This window comes from Hydra viridissima, unplaced genomic scaffold (genome assembly GCF_058129835.1).
Source record: "Hydra viridissima isolate aposymbiotic clone 2 unplaced genomic scaffold, HvirCarnegie_v1 scaffold_15, whole genome shotgun sequence".
NCBI classification, from domain to species: domain Eukaryota; kingdom Metazoa; phylum Cnidaria; class Hydrozoa; order Anthoathecata; family Hydridae; genus Hydra; species Hydra viridissima.
Window position 1 is genome coordinate 1,028,229 of NW_028324314.1, and position 20,221 is coordinate 1,048,449.

Below are 20,221 nucleotides of genomic sequence, written 5' to 3' on the forward strand. Positions count from 1 at the left end.
TTTTTAAATCTTGTTGATGTTAACCCTATCCCTATCCCTATCCCTATCCCTGTCCCTATCCCTATCCCTATCCCTATCCCTATCCCTATCCCTATCCCTATCCCTATCCCTATCCCTGTCCCTATCCCTATTCCTATCCTTAACCCTAACCCTAACCCTTACCCTTACCCTAACCCTAACCACCTATCTAACCAGCTTTAAATATAAATCGTACTGTTGTAATAAAATAATTGCACATGCGTGTACAATATTGCGCTCTGAGCAGCTTATGGCTATGTAGAGCGCATTGCGCTCTACGAAGACACTTCGTATTATTTAACACAATTTAAACATCGAATAAATATGCCAAAGAGCCATCGCTCACTGGTTTGGTAGTACTTCCTTAGGGAGTACAGGGGAGATAAGGCCTATGGTGTGAGCAATATCTGCAAGAAGGACCTAAAGTTGACTTCTGGCTCAAAATAGACCCTTAGTGGTCACCTGCGATCCAACCATAACGATGAGTACATCGAAATGTGTCAGAATCAAAAGATACGAGATGAGGCAGAAGCTGCGAAAGAGAACAAAATTGAAGAGACAGAAGATGAATAAATAAAGGAAGATGAACTGGAAAAAGTTAGCACTTGTAACTTAGCAAAGTAATGGATGTTACGATGCGATGTAGCGAAGTTATATGATTTTATGTCAAGTTCATATGGTATTCTATTAATCTAAACGACGGTATCCGAAGTTAATTCAATTTTAAAAAGTTCATACAATTATTTTTAGGCCAAAGGAAAAGAAAAAGTACCAGTTTGGGAGTAACGTTCCATGGAAGAGTAAATGGCAGCTAGATTTGACCCAGACAGTGATCAAAATGATGATGATGACTCAGACTAGGATGGTAAGAATGATACCGCCACATCAAAAATAAAACCAAGATCAATCCCTAAGATCCCCCTGGAACCAACACAAAAAAATGAGAATGATAGATAATCTTTACAAGGGTAGCATGACAGGATGATTGGCTTGTACGCAATCTAAGGAATACAATAGAAATACACGATTTAGTTGGCTTAGCACACCAGCATATACTACAACATATATTGCTAGGGATGTTGTTGCAGGTTTTTCCATATCTGGAATGTATCCTTTTTCACGGTTTGCTTTCTGCAATGACAAATTTCAAAGTGCTGAAGTAACTAACTGTCCTCTGATAGAAACATTCAGTATAGCTACCTCTGATAAATTCACATCAAATTCCTTTTACACTTGAAGGCATAATTATGGAAAAACAAGATTGTATGATTGATTATAAGGATGATGAGCAAACAAGTTATAAGAAATGTCTTACAATCACAGCACACAATAACAACTGATCAGTAAGACCATATCCAAAAGCTCTACCTCGTAAAAAAACTAATAAAGGCAGGAAAAGTAGGAAATCTAAGATTCTTAATGACACCCCAGAAAAATAAAAAATAAAAAATCTTATCTTTTACGCAAGGAGAGATTTAAAACGGCATTAGGAATTTAAAAACATGAAATTTCCAAAATTAGATCTAAATTCTCGAAAGATAAAATAAAACGAAAAATACTTTAAACCACGTTGAGTTTTCTTAACTTTTAATCATTATGATTTTTTACACAATTTATTTTTGAAAGCTCAGATTTTGTTTCTTGTGTGTGTGTGTGTGTGTGTGTGTGTGTGTGTGTGTGTGTGTGTGTGTGTGTGTGTGTGTGTGTGTGTGTGTGTGTGTGTGTGTGTGTGTGTGTGTGTGTGTGTGTGTACAGTATTGGACAAAACATTTGCAACCAAATAATGCTAATTTAGTTTCTTTATATAAAAGTGCTGCATTTTTTCAATTTAGAGAAATAACTATGTAACTGTTTAGAGATAAAGTTCTTCAAGTTTTATTCTTCACAAAGTTCATTATTTGTACACGAAAATTAATAAATTAATCAAAAGTATTAAAAAAAGTTGATTTCCTTCTGGACAAAACAAGTGTAACTCGACAAAATGTTGACCAAGCTGTATTTCGCTATCAATATTTCGTGACGAATCCTTTGTTGTCGATCATAGCCTTGCATCTTCGAGGCATAGATTCAATCAGGTGATCAATGAAACTTTGTGGAATTGCTGCCCAGGCCTTTTGGATTTGTTCAAACAGTTGATCCTTATTACGAACACCTTCACGATTAATTCTGCGGTTGACGATCTCCCACAGGTTCTCGATAGGGTTGAGATCCGGAGATTGAGGCGGCCAATCCATCACCGATAGGTGGTTGTCTTAAAACCACTGCTTGACTACTTTTGCAGTGTGTTTCGGATCGTTGTCTTGCTGAAAAACCCATTTTATCGGCATATTCCATTCAGCATGAGGTAGCATAACATCTTTCAGGATATTTTTATACATGAAACGGTCCATTATTCCATCGTTTTGATGTATTGGACCTAGACTGTTAGCAGAAAAACACCCAGACCATTACATTGCCTCCACCATGCTTCACGGTCTTATTATTAGATTAGATAATATAGAAAAAATAACTGATTTTTACTATTAAACTTAATGAAATTTAAAAATAAATCCATGCTCTGTTTAAAAACAGAAAAAAATTTAATCGCTAGTTATTTCCATTTGCCAGAGAAAATTCAACGCTGCCTCAGGTGTGTTCAAAGCTGCACCGGGGGGTATTCAAAGCTGCACCAGGTGTGTTCAAGGCTGCACCAGGTTGGGGTAGTTTTGAACGTATTCACGCATGTTAAAGAAACACGAATTCTGACTTAACTTTTAGCTCAGAATTCACGCATGTTAAAGAAACACGAATTCTGACTTAACTTTTAGCTCAGAATTTATTAAAACACTGCCGTTTTATTCCTTAATCATTGTTTTGAGTTTTCAGAAGAAAAAAAGTGGTTTGGAGAATCAAAATATGGATTAATAAAAAAAGTTTAGAAAATGTTTAAAGTGCAGTCAATTGCAGTAATAACACACAAAGTTTTTTTTAAACGTATGAACTTAAAAAACAGCCCAAATTTAAACGACGATCAGCAATCTTTGAAGATACTTTTGATGCTAGTATTTGCCAAATTTTCGTTGCTGAAGCTATAGTAAGATACGAGTGTAAATACCCGTTGGAAAATAAAATTTATACTATAGAATGGAGTTTTTGAATTGACCAAAAAAACCATCAGAAAAATAGTGATAAGAAAAGTTTTGATGGACATCAAAATATTACGCTAATAAAAACGTTTCGGGTTGCCCATGAATTTTCAAGGAAGAGCACTGTGATTGCATAATTTCTAGCAAATAACTGATCATGCTTTACCTAATGGCAGCATGATGTTACAAAAGATTCCGTAAGCCATAATGAAATCAATTCATTCAAACCAGCAATTTGAAAAAAGTTTGTGGTTTAAGTGGTCGGATTGAAATTCGCAAAACACATATCATTCACACCAACTTAACAACATTGAGCAGTAAATCTAATATACGAAACAACTTGATATTAGTAAATCTAATAAACAACTTGATATTAGTGGTGGTACAAAACAACTTGATATTAGGTACGAAGGGTGGTACGATATTAGTGTTGGTACGAAGGGTGATACGATATTAGTGGTGGTACGAAGGGTGGGACGATAATTTTTTCCTTTCTGAAGATAGCCAATTAAGAAAATTCCTTTGTAATCCCAAAAAAATTGTACTTGTAAGCTTCCACCTGCTGATGAAACAGCCTCCGCCTTCTTTTAGTGAACTTCAACCGGCTTTAGTCGGTTTGACTGAATCCATCGACGACAAGCTTTTTTATCTTTAATTCTTCATGTAGGGCCTCAGGTATTTCACTGGCTATCAATCGTCAATTATCTAACACCATCTCATGGACTTTTAAAATGACATCTGCTTTTGTGACGTCCAGCGTGAGGATCATTCTTTGCAATTTTCTTAGCTAGCTGTTCATTCATCCGAAATAATCAACAGAAGTGAAAACGTCATGTTATTTGTGAAGGTTATTCATAGTATAAAAATTACATTAAAAAACTCTTTTAATTTGAAAACTCTGTAAATGTCAACAAAATACTTAGAGACACCAATTATTTCGTTCCTTCTCATATCATTAAAAAAAAAAAAAAAACACAAAACAACGATAAAAATAAATAAAAATTGCAAATGACCAATTTCACAAAATTTAGTTTTTATGAAAATTCTATTGGTTGGTTTTGCAGCAGTCTTATTGGTTGGTTTTGCAGCAGTCTTATTGTTTTGCACTTAAATATCAATTTATTGGACAGAAAGACATTTCTCCATTTTTTTTTTTTAACAATAAATATTTTTATGACGAACAATTCTACTTCTTCATGACCTGAATGACATCTTCATCATCGAGAACATGTGATAACCCGACACGCTGTGGACTATACTTTGTACTACTTCCCTGAAAGAAAAAGATGAATACAGAAGCCTCAATACAAATCGAAGATTAAACAGACTGAAATCTTGTCTAAAAGAATAAAATTTTCAAAGAATGCTTGCTAAACAGCTGTTAACCTTACTTACCCAAACAAGTGCATATTTAAATTGATCAACCAGTGTTCTGTGAATCCGATGACACTGCAAAAAAACATTTTAACAAAGTTTAAAGTTGTAAAAAATTGAATAAAAAAATTTTTATTTTAAAAAAAAAAAAGCCCCAAGAAATTAAAGCGTACTAACCACATGTTCTACGGTTGCACCTTTTCTCATGATGATTGCTTCACTGAAGTCTGGAGGCTCTAATACAACACAATAATGTTAAATATATCAATTGCATATGCAGTAACAACTCAAATTTAAAACATGCTTGTCAAATATGGCTTTTTTTTAATTAAGACTTTTTTTTCATGACATTTCAAGCATCGCATAATATTTCGTAGCTCCTAATTTTCTCTATTTTCGTTTACTTTATTCTTTCATCTTCAAAGATGAAGGAGCATCAGGTTGTGTAGTAATAACAATTCTGCGTAGTTAAAAATCACGTTATGAGATGATCCTGCAGCGTGGTATTGCCCGCCCGGCACCTCGCAATTGTAAGATTATTCAACATCCATCTCGGGTGATTTAAGGCATGTCTGGCTTTTATCAGTGTTCGGTTGCACCACTAAACATTTCTTTTGAGCATAACTTTTTTTGGCAAACAATTCACTAAAATGAACGTTACCAGGCAAAAGTTGTTAAAAACTAAAATATTAATTTTTTACGACGTTATGGGTTATGACGAATTTTGTCTTTTCTGAAAAAGGAGAATATCTTTAAAATAAACAAAATGAGCTCTAAGCACAACTTTTTCAGAAATGTTCAGTCTAGTACACGTCGATAATTGTTATTGCCCACTTGTATAACTTACGATTAGTGGTTCGATTAGAAAATCCGACGTTTTTTATAAACTTCCGGTGTCGCCTCTAACACGAATAAAAGGAGCGATCATCGTTAACGGCACTTTGAGCAATAAAGTCGATAAGCGTATTTAAGGTTTTTTATTTGTCGGGTGAAACCAAGTGATCAAGTTTACATTTTATTTGACACGAAATTTTAGATTTTTATATATTTTGTAGCTGTTCCAAGCAAAACAAAAATCATTTTCTAGTCTGAAAATTTTACATGAAAATATGTTAAACCAGTTGTCTTGTTGCAATGTTTATCTTTTTGTTATTGGTTTTTACTTGAAAATGAATTTAATGTTTCACTTAATCTTTTTTAATTTTTATGATTCGTTTTCTGTGTAATATACTTGGTATATTTTGGAAGTACATACATGCATACATACATAGATACATACATAGATACATAGATATATAGATACATAGGTACATAGATACATAGATACATAGATAGATACATAGATACATAGATACATAGATACATAGATAGATAGATAGATAGATAGATACATACATACATACATACATACATACATACATACATACATACATACATACATACATACATACATACATACATACATACATACATACATCTAAGTTGTTTATTTTTCAAGTTTTGTGAAATTTTCATTTTTCAGCAAATGTAATAATAATAAAAAACATGACAAGTTTTAAGAGTACAAGGAAAAGTTTCAAAATCCAAATGTTTTTCATTAATTATTTGTCTTTAGTCAACCTTAAAGTTTTAATTGGTGGTGGGTCTAAATAAAACCTATACGAATGTAAGTGTGAAATTTCTTCCTTGAATTCCATTAAATTTTTTTTTCATTATATGATAACTACATTATATTGTGTATAAAATACAAGGTGCTGGATTAATACTGACAAACTTTGTTTCTCATAGGACAATCAAAAATAAATGTCAAGCACTCTATAAAACGCAATATATGGGAATGAGATCATAGTATTAAGCAGATAGTTTTATTACAAAAGTAAGAAATGATAATGTTAAATACTAATTAATTTCTTTTTTTTTTACCAATCATTGAACACTTTAAATAATTGTGTTAAATCTCACAATAAGGTTTTGCTGAATTTTTTTCTTTCATCCATCTTCTCCATTGTTAATTTTTAGAAAATACTTTGGAAGACATTTGGAAGTTGACAAAGGCTGATATATGCAAGGTTATGTAAAGTACATGGTGGATCAGACTGATGGCCAGTAAACCTAATTTTAATGCAGTTTAAAAGACAATCTTTAACTGTATTTTTGTTTTAGAGAGAAAATATTTTACTACCTTATGTTTATCTATAAGTTATTTCCTAAGCCCAAGTAATTACTATCTCCTGATTTGTTAGAGTCAAAGGTTAAGATGTAGCCTATGCTTGTGGTAATGAAAAGTGAAAAAAAAAAGTATCAGGATAAATATACACCAGGGTTGACCTTCAGCCTTATTGTATAATAGGCAAGTGAAAAATACCTCATAAAAAAGTCAAAAGACTTATTTAGGCTCAAATTAGGATAATCTACTAGGTTTTTCCTATTTCTACTGCTCAAATTTCGAATTTTCCAAAAAAAAAGTAAAAAAGTTGAAGAGGTTTCGAACATTTAAGTTCATAGTTAAACTGTTTGAGTGTTTTTACATGAAAACTGAAACTTTAGGAGGCCTAAAAGAACTGCATCATGCCTTTAAATAGGTTAATATAAACATTTATATTTAATTAAAAAAAAAGTAATTTTTTTTGCTAATTATAAATGTTTATATTTAACTGTTTATTTTTATCTATTATCGGCTGTTTCAATAAAAACAAAGTCGGCCTTTGAAAACGGAATACATAACGTCAAATTCTCAATGCAATCAATCCCGCGAGGTGAAAATGCGTCACACGCATTTAAACAAAAATAACACGAAAAAAAAACGAAATTTTCTCAGACTGGCCTTAAATCACCCGAGATGGTAGATGTTGAATAATCTTTTCACTCTTCCACTCAATATAAAGTAATTTTTTGAAAAAAAAAACTGAATACCGTAAATTAAAAAAAACAAAACAATAAAAAAAAAACAAATAATATTGAGAGCTTAACCCCCTTGCCATCTCTAAAGGCTTTTATATACCTCCTCTTCTTTTTGTGTAAATTCTACGAAGCGCCAAATGATCCCAAATTTGTTCACATAAATAGTCGAGATTCAATTGGTAGTTGCAACTGAAATAGGAGAGCAGCAATTTTAAAGATTTTTTTCTCCCTGTTAAAGTTAAAATAAATTAAAGAATTTAATAACAAGAAGAAGTTACGAGATTTTATTCATTTCATTAACCTTATCACCACTGAATGGTTTACTCTAGCTAAGCGATCTACTTCTTCAAGTGATACGCAGTCAATTTTGTTATATACCTGATTAAATATATAGATAAAGAAGACAATACTACCAAACAATGACATCGACAACTTACAATAAATAGTAACGTAAATTAAGTAATTAACATGCATAAAAAAATTACAAATATAGCAAACTTACATATTAACATGACAATTATACACTGCCGGCTAAAACTTTGAAACCACTCGAGAGAAACGCGTAAATAATTATTTACAAATCTGGTTACAAGTAAAACTATTTAGTCGGTAAGAAACGTTAACATTCGGTATCAGTCGGTAAGAAACGTTAACATTCGGTATCAGTCGGTGAGAGACTCGTTATCGACGAGCAAGAAATGCCAAACCATTTCTTTTGCTTCAGAAAAAATAAAAATTATTTCTATTATTTCATGTTTAAATATCACACCTCTGCTGTTTAATTGTTGAAACTTTGTGAATGCGCAAGTGAACATAAAAATTTTTAAACTAAAATCTTCAATTAGATGTCTTAAACTAAAGACATCACAAAAAAGAGGGCCAGTTTGCGTAATTTGCGTTGAAAAGCGATTTGCTATTTTAATATCAAAAAATGAAAATAAACTAAACGGGCTATTGCAGCAAAAAAAACAAAAAAAAAACTAGAAAATAAAAACATTAAATACTTGGGTTATTCGTGCAATACTTGAGTTATTCATACAATACTAATCTAATCTGTTTGGTCGATTTGCTGTTATAACAAGCAATACTTCGACCTCAAAATAATAAAAAAAGAGACTACGTTGGGCTTTTGCTCACCATGAATGGACAAAAGAAAACTTTGGAAAAGTATTTTGTAGTTACGAATCAAATTTTGTGTTAATTTTTTTTTTTTTTTTTTTATTAAACAAGACAATTTTAATTTTGATAAACTTTTGTCTGATTTTGCACCTTACCATGAGAATTTATTCATTATCTTTTTTTTTTTTTTTTTTTTTTTTTAACCATAATGGTCTCAAACTTTTGGGCGGCAGGGTAAAAAACTTAAATATAAAATTTACAGATAAAAGGCCTCAAATAATTTAATATGTATCAAATATATATGTAAACCGGTAGCGTTAAAAAAAGCTTACGTATAAACATGGCAAATAAACTCGGTTTCCTTGAATCACATCAATGAATTCATCTAAAAAAAAAAAGTGTCCATTTGATTTGTCACTGAAAGTTTAGGAAAACAGAATAGAAGAAGTTAACACTCGGGTTTTTATCACAGATTCTCTAATCATAAAACTATCGGATTTTGAAAGAATGGATACTGGAAATAGTAAAAGTAAAATGGTGATAATAAGAAATAAGTATCAATTTTGAACCAAACAGAAAGAAAATATAAGTGACAATTGATCACACGATACGTAAAACCATAAATAACAATAAAAACAACAGCAGTTGTTAAAGGAAAACAATTGCAATCATTTTATTAGAAAATCATTGTTAGAAAATAAAATAAAAAAAATGGTAGCAGTAATTTAAGCATCTTTAATGCGCTGCGTCAACAACTTGCTACTTCCATGAAGAAAATGTAGATTTACTTACAAATACATTAAACTTTATTTAAAATAGTACTTAAGAATACCTATACATGAAATACTATAAAAAATCTTATAGAAAAAAAACAACTCAGCAAAGAAGACTAACTTTTTAAAATTAGAGAAAAAAAAGAGAGATTCACCTGCAGTTGCATCTTCCCTAAACAACACCTCAGCATTAAAAATTTCTATTTTTAAGTTAAAGGATAAAATATTTAAGTATTTAAATTATTAGAAATAACTAAAGAAATAAAAATCACATAAGACCCAAAAAAAAGAGAAACTTGAAGAATATTTTTGCTCAAACTGAACTTTTTGATACCTTAGAAAAAAATGCTTATGATTTATGAATCTAAAAAAAAAAGATACTATATTCGTGTAAAATAAGCTGCACTATCTTTTCATTCATATGGGTCAGCGTAAGGGTGGCATTAAAAGCAATACCACCTGCCTTTTTAACCTAAAAGAACAAAAATACAACCAGCAAAGGATTTCAAAAAACAATTTTAAAAAATTACTAATGTTAAAATTAAACCTTGAAATAAATATTTGGCTGCTTCGTGTTGAGACGGATACCACAGGTTTCTAACTCTTTCTCTAGAAGGGTTCTTAAAAAAAAAACAAGGTACATTTCAAAAACTACTCTTACAGTGCAATAGAATAAAAGAGGCAACAAACAGAAATGAGATTTTTAAAAATAAAAGAAAAAACAAAACAAAAACACAAAAAATACAACAAAAATTTTTTACAAACTTTTGAATTTCTCCTTTGCTAGCATCAAGCATGATAATAACTAAATCTGAAGTTCGTGCAACAGCGATTACTTGTTTGCCCCGCCCCTTACCTAAAGTAGCCACAAAGCTTCTTTAGTTTTATTTATTATTGCAAAAGTATATAAACTTCAAATATCATAAAATATTAAAAAAAAAAAAAAAGTAAAGAGATGTAAGATCCACAATTTTACCCATTAAGAAGTTTTTGAAATTTAGTACATATAATAATATAAACTAAAGTTTTAATGTTTTTTTTAAACACAAAATTTTTTTTTTAAAAAAAAAAAGCAAACTTTTTGTTAAACAAGTCAAATCAATATAATTTGTTAAAACTTAATACAATTTTTGTCATCATTTGGACCATTTTCCATATCTGGAAATATTAATTATACTCAAATCAACAAGCTTTTGTTAAAGTGATTGACAAGCTTATTTAACTTCTTTTGTAATCTGAAGATGGATAAAAATGTGCAAAAAACAAACCTTACAGTAAATAAAAACTGAGTGTCAAGTTGAAGTTTATACATCTGTTATTTATCACTTTATACTACACAATAAAAACTTATACAAAATTTTGAATAAAAACTTACACAAACTTTTGAATAAATACTTAGATAAATTTTTGAATAAATTTTTAAATGCTTTGAGCTTCTAATAAACTTAAGCTTAAAACTTTTTTTTTTTCAGACTGAAAAAAAACCAAAAAAAAAAAAACCAAAGAAATCAAAAAAGCATAAAAATTTTCAGATTATGAAGCGAAAAATGTTACATAGTTGTGAACAAACCTTGTGAAGCTCCTTCAATGATACCTGGTAGATCAAGCAGCTGAATATTCGCACCATTATACTAAATACATACATACATACATACATACATACATACATACATACATACATACATACATACATACATACATACATACATACATACATACATACATACATACATACACACACACATACATATTTACATACGTATTTACATATTTTATCTTTATAAATTATGTCTTAAATTATATCTAATTATATCTTCTAATTAATTCTAATAATGACTATCAAATCAAAATCGCTACAGTTGCTATCTGTGCTGTCATGAAAGAAAGTTGCACAACTTTTCAGAAGCGTTTTTTTTTTTTTTTTTTGCAGTTAGAAGTTGTTGTCTTACTCTTTCAGACACCAAAGTAATCCAGTAGTCAAATCTTTAATGCTTGCCATGAGTTCATTTGTTTTTTAATTAAGCGAAGTTTCTTGTTGAAGCTCATTTTTTCTTTTTTTCTTCAAGTAACAGGCTCTCACATGGTTTTCTACAATCACTTTAATTTCAGCATTAGTTTGAGTTTCTCTTTCTGCTTTCTCCTAATTCTAGCAAGCTTTTTATTAACTTGAAATTTCCTCCCAGTAGCCAAACTATTGTATTCCTCTAAATACATAACTACATTTTTTTGAGAGATAAAATCTATTTAATTAAAGGAAATAATAAATTTTTGAAAATATCAGTTACCTGCTGCATACCAATATGAATTTCATTTTTAACAACTAAAATTATTATATCTGTAATTAACACTTTCCATTTTTCTCTTTTGCACTTTTTTTACCAGACTCAAAAAAAAACAAAAAAAAATTAAAACCTGTGAGCTGCTTTTAATCTGCAGAGAAGAGTTGTTATTAGTGGAATAAAAAGATTTTTTTCTAATAAATTTTAATGAAGAGATTTTCGAATGATTGAAAAATTTTTCAACCAGTCCAATAAATTGTTGATGAAACTGCTTCTAACTTGCAATCTTATTTTTCAAACTTATTTTTTTACGATGAACAAGTTTTAACAAAAAAAAACCTAAATTTTAAAAATTGTAACAAAATTGCAACGAATGATTTACTTTCATAAATTTTGTAAAACTTACAACTTCTATATAAAAAAAGTATAAAAATAAACTTTTCAATCGAATAAATTGAATGTGACTTATTAAGTGTTTGACATAATAAATTTAACATTTGAGCTATTAATGATTTATTCTTATGAAGTATAAATAATTACTGTTTTGTGAATACAATATGAGGTTATAGATGCTTGCTGACTGTGAAACTCATTTAGTTTTGATTTTAAGTTTAAAAAGTGTAATTAAAATGTGTAAATAGAAGGAATAAATCATGACTCTGTATTTAAGTGGATAAATAAGTTGACTGGATGAATAAATAAACTGGATGAATAAGTAGACTGGATGAAAAAGTTGATTGGATGAATCTTTAGACTGGATTAATAAGCTGACTGGGTTTATAAGTTAAGGTCACTTTTTGGCACATTCTAAATGGCTTAAAGTCTCACCTTATACACTGCTAAATTTAGTAATTCTATAAATGCTTACAGGAATAATTCCAGGTATGCATGTCAATGTTGTGAACTCGTAGGCAGCTGACTCACTCTTTGTATCAGTCATCACATTGAGAAGTGTTGACTACCATAAAATTAGATGTTATAAATTCAAAATGCTCATAAAAGTATATATAAACAGTATACATACTGTATAATAAAAAATGAAAATGAAATGATAAAAAATTGTAAACCAAAAAAAATTATAGAATAATTCCAAACCTTTCCTACTGAAGGAAAACCAATGAGAGCCACTCGAGCGTCGCCAGATTTCATAACATCGAAACCTTCACCCTGAATGTTTTAAGTATAATTGTTGGTTTTAAACAAAATTTTCTGTCTTAACCATTATTAACCTTTAACATTAAATCAATTATTTTTTACTGCAGCATCTTTCATTTTATGAACTCTGTAACTAGCAGTTTTAAAACAAAATGAGAATTGAAAAAAGAATTTTATTTAGATTTTTTCCAATGAAAACCTTAAAGACACGATCATTAAATCAAACACACGATCATCAAATCAAACACACGATCATTAAATCAAACACACGATCATCAAATCAAACACACGATCATTAAATCAAACACACGATCATCAAATCAAACACACGATCATCAAATCAAACACACGATCATCAAATCAAACACACGATCATCAAATCAAACACACGATCATCAAATCAAAAACACCGTCATCAAATCATAACACAATCATCAAATCAAGATTTTAATAAATGATATAATTATTTTGAAAAGCATTTACTTACCTTGCTAAAAAAAGAAAAATATGAATAGAAAAAAACTTACTTTTGCACCTGCTGATTTTGCAGGCTCAAGCAGTTCTGATCTGTACTTTGCCAATTTTGCTTTCAACAACCCCAAATGGTATTCAGTTGCTGAATTTAAAAACATTTAAAAAATTGTAAAATCAAAAATAAAAATCTGGAAGCAGAGAGGAGTAAATTTCTAGAAGAATTTGATAAATAGAAGATAGTCAACCTTTATTTTTTTGAGTTCTTGCGATCTCTTTCTCTATGTCACTGATCTTTTCCAAAATACCCATGTTGTTGATCTCTTTTTATTTGAAACCAAATAATGTTTAGAATATATTTAAAAAAATTAAAAGTATTTTCCAACAAAACTATTTTTATCTAAAATCAGAAATCACTTCGATAAATCTATAAATCAAATTATTTTCAAATTTATTTCACTAAAGTATAGTTTTATCATTATTTAAAACATAAATTTCTTGAAATATTTTTTCAAATTATAAAAAGTATAAAGTAGTTAAATTGTATGAATCTTTTACTACTGAATGACTAAAGTATATTTATTAAAAATAATTTACATAGCTGAAACCATTATAATTACAATAAAAACAATGATTGTATACTATCTAGAAAAAGAACTACATAAAATACAATTATAATATTGTAAAAAAGCACAATAATATTTCATGTAAAATAACTCCAAATAAAAAAAAAACAAACATTAAAAGCAAACAAAAAATCAGAAATGTAAAGGTTTTTTTTTAATGTTAAAAACTTCAGAAATTGTTCTTCAAAAAACAACAAAAAGACACCAAAAAAGTCACATATGAGGGTTAACAAAGTAGTGTTAACCGAACAACACATCAACCGAACGACACATTAACCAAATGACACATTAATCGAATGATACAATAACTCTTATTTACATAAGTTTTTGCTATAAAAGTTAAAAAAACACCTGTTTATATGTACAGTTCCCAAAACATTTTATAACTAATTTAATTAATTTACAAGATAATTTACAAGGTTATCTTTAAAATTGGTTTAGTAGAGAGAATAAGTGATTTCAGAATAAGACTTTGACTTGATGATGGCAACTTCAAACAGTATAAGATATATTTTTCTTGAATGGATTTAGTAGAACTGAGATAAATTTTCATGCTGTTTCTTATGCTTCTCTTCAACTATTAAGTATCAAAGTAGGAGATCTGGATCACAGAGACCAAAATCAATACAATAAAATACTGTTGTCAAACTTATGCCGCTCATGTGAGCATAAGCTGTGTTTGAAGCATTTTACTCAGTTCAAAAGTTTTTCTTTTTTGATTTTTGAAATTAGTTTAGAATATCTATAATTTTATATTAGGGAGCTACCTATAAGACATTCTACGGAGCTATCTATAAGACATTCTACGGAGCTATCTATAAGACATTCTACAGAGCTATCTATAAGACATTCTACGGAGCTATCTATAAGACATTCTACGGAGCTACCTATAAGACATTCTACGGAGCTTTTTTACAATGTGATTGTTTTCTTTTTATATGAAACAATCTATTTTTTTAGTAAAGTAATAACAGAAATAAAAGAAACCTTTGTTTTTATAGTTTCACTGTTTATACTTTAACAGTAAACAACTTCTAGTGAGAAATTAATCAAGAAAATCCAGTTGTGCCAAATGGGATAAAAGCTCTAAGAAAGAAACAGTTTTAGCTGTAAGTAATACAAAGTTTAGTCCAGTGCATTTATTAAGTAATGCAAAAAATCATAGAACTATATTTTTGACCAATTGAATTTTGACACATTTTTTTAGAAATGAACATATAGTGGATATATGGAGCTTTATTTATTTTTTGCCTCTATGTATTCAAAACTAACATGCATTTAACAATGTGCATTGAGATAATACAATTGTTTTATGAAAATAAAAAATGTGCAACTGTAGTTCTCAGGCAATTTAAAACAAAGCATGGATTAAATAAGAATCCATTCTCAGTGTCCTCAATTACTAGATTAGTTGACAAATTTACAACAACTGGGTCTGTTAATGATGCTCTGAAATCGGGACACCCATCTCTAAAAGATGAATGAAGTGGCAGTGTGTTCAATGCTCTGAAAGAACTTCAATACAATGATCCTTTTGGTGTTGCAACATGTTGAATCTGATATTTCAAGAGTAACTAGAATGTTAAAATCAAGTGTATACACTTTTGCTGCAACATTATTTGCATCAATACCCTTACAAATTGTGTTTAAAACGAGCCATAACAGCAGCTGACAAGATTGCACATGTCAATTTCTCAAAAAAATTATTGAAAATTAGCATCTCTTACCAAGCATCCTTTGGAGTGATGATGCATATTTTTATATGGACGGTCATGTTGGCAGACACAATTGTGTCATTTGGGGTGGTGAAAAACCTTCTAAAGAATTACCAAAGATGCTCAATGCAGAAAAAAAATTTGTTTGGATGGGTTTTACAGCCTCATTTTCTTTGCAAACATTTTTGTTTAAGGATACTGTAAGAGGAGAAAATTATACAGACATGCTAAAGACTGCCGCAACTGTTCTGTATATGTTTTAATAAAATGTTTGAGATTATCTATTAATCTTTTGTGCTACTTAATAAACGAACTGTATAAGAAAGGCTCCAGAGATATGACATATCTTAGTCTGCCCAACAGCAACATGTTAAGAACAAACTATCACCAGCTAAACTTGCTTCAAGGAGAGTAGTTTATCACAGTATAGTAGTAGACTTGCCTTTTTTTTAACAAACATCAAAACAAGGCTTGTTAAAAAAAAGGCCAATCAAATCTATCTACACACACACACACACACACACACACACACACACACACACACACACACACACACACACACACACACACACACACACACACACACACACACACACACACACACACACACACACACACACACAAATTGAAACATTTTTGACTTATCAATAATTAGTGTTATCACCTCTTGATGTTATTACAGCCTGACAGCACCGTAGGATACTTTTAATTAGAGATTGCTTCTTGAAGGATATCTTCCCACACGTGGATAAGACTTTGTTGCACCTCATCTAGGGTGTTAGGTTTGCTCTATTGGTTTCATATCTGGACTGCAAGCTGACCACTCAATATTAACATTATTTAAGTATTCAGTATCAACATGTGCCATATGTGGTCTAGCATTATCCTGCATAAAAAGGAATCCATCTCCAATGTACAGTGCAAAAGGTACCACAAAAAGGTTTTAAAATGTCTGCTATGTATTGTTGAGAAGTCAGACATTCACCATCAACAATAAAAAACTCTATGTGAGCTGTTAAAGATATTCTGCCCTATACCATCAATGAGCCGCCTCCATATAAAGTGGTTTTTTGAATGTTACAAGCAAAATATCTTTCATTTGGTCTTCTGTACACTCTTAGGCGGCAATCAGAAATTACAAGGCAAACCTTGACTCATCTGTAAATTAGACCTGTCCCCAATCATGTAATTCCCAATTCATATGCCTCCTTTCAAACGCCTGTCTGTTTCTTCAATGGTCTACAGACAATCTGGGACCAGTAGCTGCTGCCTGAGGTTGTAAATCTAAAGCAAGAAGTCTTCTTCTTATGGTATCTTGACTAACAGCAGTTCCATAAACCTCAGCAACTTATATTTGGAGACTTCATGCATTAGGGAACCATTCTCTCAGTGTTCAAAGCATTAAAAATCAGTTCTCCACGACATTGTTAGCTTGTGGTCTGCCTTGGCCAAGTCTTCTAGTGTGATCATTGGTCTCTACAAACCTTTGTAGAACCCTACTGACTGTTGTATGAGACACTCCAAATCTTCAACCAAGTTTGTGATTTGTTAGTCTTTCATTGGACAAAGTAACAATTGCAACATTCAGCATGACTTAAATTTTGTTTAGAACGCTGCATTGTGAACAGATGTGTTGCTCAAATGACATTTATCTTTTCTACTGGGTCATTCCAGCTCAATTCAATTTATGCTCGGCACCATGCCATCTCAGATTTTGCTGATTTTTGGAATACAAGCTTGAATTAATGAAAGAAAACTTCACTCCAAATTTTAGTGTCTGACTCCTTACGGTTTTAGAGATATTGATACTTGGTCCCAATCTCTTTAACTTTTTTTTCAGTGCCATTCATTTTTTTGGCTCATTGCACGACACAATTAGCTTTAACTTATTAAATACCTGTTTAATAGTGGTAAAAATTTCTACCTAACTATTTTTTAGGGTGAGGAACTCAAAAATCATGGGTAAAATACACAAAAATTTAATCTTCTATATGAAATTCAATTTCAAAATGCTGTAACACTTTTCGTAAGTTTTTTGATGCCCCGTACAAAAAAATGTTTATCTCGAGATGCCTAAGAGATAAAATTCTGAAATTTTTTCCTAATGTTCTATAAGAAACAAACTCCATAATAACATATAGACTTGTTTGCATTTCACACCTAAGGTCATTATGTTTAATAGCTAAAGGATTTTCTATTTTCAAATCTTCAAACAATAATTATTTTAAAATTGTTTCTTACAGAACTAAAAAATATGAATGATAAAGAAATATGTTCAATTGGAATAACAAATAAAGAAATTTGTAACAAACAAACATATGTAAAATCCCATGATATCAAGAAAGTTTCAAGTCTTAATGATGTTGAAAAAGACTTGATAATTAGTCATTTTGGCATTCAATTTGATGAAAATGCAACAGTTTGCCTACACCATGAATATGTTTATTTAAAACGTTATTCCGCAATCCACATAACTTGCTGTGATCCATTTAATTCACACAAAGGAAAAAGAAGAAAAGGTATTATTACTAAATCATGAAACTTTTTGAAAACTTTATTGTAATTTTATATAAACTATAAATATTTTTAAAAAATATTCACTGAAGCAGTAGTTATCACTCGTGTTTTTTGGAGGATGTAAAGAAATTAATATGTAACTTGCTGGGAAATTGAAAAATATTGGTATTAATGTTATTCCTGGAGAAAAGATATGTTCCTCATGTATGATTAAATTGATGTCATTTAAGGATGATGGACAAAGAGAACCGACTTGTAGCCAGGTTTATGAAAATGAAGATAATGAACTTAATATAAACGAGTTTTTAAAAAAAAATCTTAATTCTTTATTGACAATTATGAACATAAGTCCTCTCAAAATGCATGCAGTAAATAGTCACTCTTGAGTTGCTCTTGGCAAAAAAAAATTGTTACATGTTCAAAAAACAGTAAAGTTAGGCATTGCAAGGACTTTAAGTATAGATCCTGAAGAGTTAAGCCAAGAAGATTCCTTCAATAAATTATCTAAGGAAGTCAAAGGTAAAGCAAATGACATGGATATACTTATTAGAAAAATCAAAGAAAAAATGTTAATTTCCAATCGTAATCAGAAAATTCAACTACTGACACTGGTTCCAATTTCTTGGTCTCACAAAGATATAGAAAAAAAAATTTAATGTTACTTATTACATGGTGCAGTTATCATGCAAATTGCTGCAGAAAAATGGTATTTTATCTTTTCCTGAAAAAAAAAAAAAAAAAAAAAGGGAAAGAAAACACCTCAAGAATCAGTAGATAAAATTATTGAATTTTATTGTAATGATGAAAATAGCAGACTAATGTCTGGTAAAAAAGATTTTGTTAGTATAGCTCAAAGATCTCACATGCAAAAGCGTTTGATTCTTTTAAATCTAAAAGAGCTATATGCAAAGCTTAAAACCTGTTATCCAGATATAAAGACTTGTTTTTCTAACTTTTGCTCACATTGTCCAAAATGGTGCATTACAGTAGGAGCATCTGGTACGCACACAGCATGTGTGTGCACCTACCATCAAAATGTTAAGTTAATGATTAGTGTAGTTGAATTATCAAAGGATTATCACGAACTTATTGATATGCTTGTTTGTAGTAGGGCTAACAAGCAAAGATATGCAACTCCAAAAATGTTACCAGGCACTCGCACCTATCACAACTTTGTTCCAATAAGTAACACAAAAATTGGAACTAAAGTTGTTTCTGAACAATTGGAGTTTTTTTATTCATTTGTTTTTAATTTTCAAACTGATGAGATTATTAAAGAATTCTTGTCTAATATAAGCATCGGCGCGTTTGTATGTTTGATATATGATAACAATCCATGTATCAGACTAGTTGAGGAAACTGATTTTGAAAATAAAGACTTTCTAGTTAGATTCATGCATTCATGTTACCCTTCAAGGTCATATTATTGGCCTTCTAGAGATGATGTGTGCTGGGTTCCATCAACAAACTTATTGTTAATGATTAATATTCCAACAACTGTTACAGGAAGACAATACAAAATCAGTGAAATAGATCACCAGAGCATTGAAGATAGCTGGGCAAACTTTAAACCAAAGAACTAATTTGTTATCTTTCAAAGAATTTAAATTTTTATTAAATGTCAAAGATTGTCAATTCTTATTGCCTTTTAGTTTTAGTTTTTATCATTACAATTTAATTATTTTTATGGTTTTAGTGTAATTTCGAAATTTTTTGGGTTTATTATAATAAGACTTTGAATGCGAATAAATCTGATTTAAAAAAAAAAAAACCCTTGCAGTTTTTTTGTATTATGAAGTTTGTTACATATAGAACATGAGGAAAAAATTTCAGAGTTTTATCTTTTAGGCATCTCGAGATAAACATTTTTTTGTACCGGGCATCAAAAAACTTACGAAAAGTGTTACACCATTTTGAAATTGAATTTTCATATAGAAGCTTAAATTTTTGTGTATTTTACCCATGATTTTTGAGTTCCTCTCCCTAAAAAATAGTTAGGTAGAAATTTTTACCACTATTAAACAAGTATTTCATAAGTTACCCTTACAAAAAAACCCAGCGAACTTCCAGTGAAAGTTCACTGGAAATGTAAAAGATCACTGGAAATTCACCGAGTTCGCTGGGTTTTCCGCAAATTTTACGACTTTG

General features: G+C 30.2%; 1 protein-coding gene and 1 pseudogene across 3 annotated transcripts; one reads left to right on the forward strand and one right to left on the reverse strand.

The window, feature by feature from the left end:
• Positions 1 to 3,978: 3,978 nt before the first annotated feature.
• Positions 3,979 to 13,688, reverse strand: LOC149878060 (developmentally-regulated GTP-binding protein 2-like). 2 transcript variants are annotated; one of them, XM_090072629.1, is made up of 15 exons: positions 13,464 to 13,688; positions 13,272 to 13,360; positions 12,685 to 12,756; positions 12,458 to 12,547; positions 10,881 to 10,941; positions 10,076 to 10,166; positions 9,858 to 9,930; positions 9,692 to 9,782; positions 9,466 to 9,510; positions 8,870 to 8,922; positions 7,720 to 7,796; positions 7,519 to 7,607; positions 4,695 to 4,753; positions 4,539 to 4,592; positions 3,979 to 4,416 (listed from the first exon to the last, which is right to left on the reverse strand). In XM_090072629.1, exons 1-15 carry the CDS (start codon positions 13,525 to 13,527, stop codon positions 4,330 to 4,332), a joined length of 1,095 nt encoding a protein of 364 aa, XP_089928755.1. In that variant the 5' UTR covers positions 13,528 to 13,688; the 3' UTR covers positions 3,979 to 4,329. The 2 variants fall into 2 exon arrangements, 1 of the variants encoding a protein (XP_089928755.1); XR_016447539.1 differs by lacking the exon at positions 7,720 to 7,796 and having other exon boundaries at positions 4,289 to 4,416; positions 7,519 to 7,647.
• An 864-nt stretch (positions 13,689 to 14,552) lies between these two features.
• On the forward strand, positions 14,553 to 19,656 carry LOC149878061 (uncharacterized; annotated as a pseudogene). Its single transcript, XR_016447673.1, has 2 exons — positions 14,553 to 18,075; positions 18,191 to 19,656. The product of XR_016447673.1 is annotated as an uncharacterized LOC149878061 (transcript).
• The last annotated feature ends 565 nt before the right edge of the window (positions 19,657 to 20,221 follow it).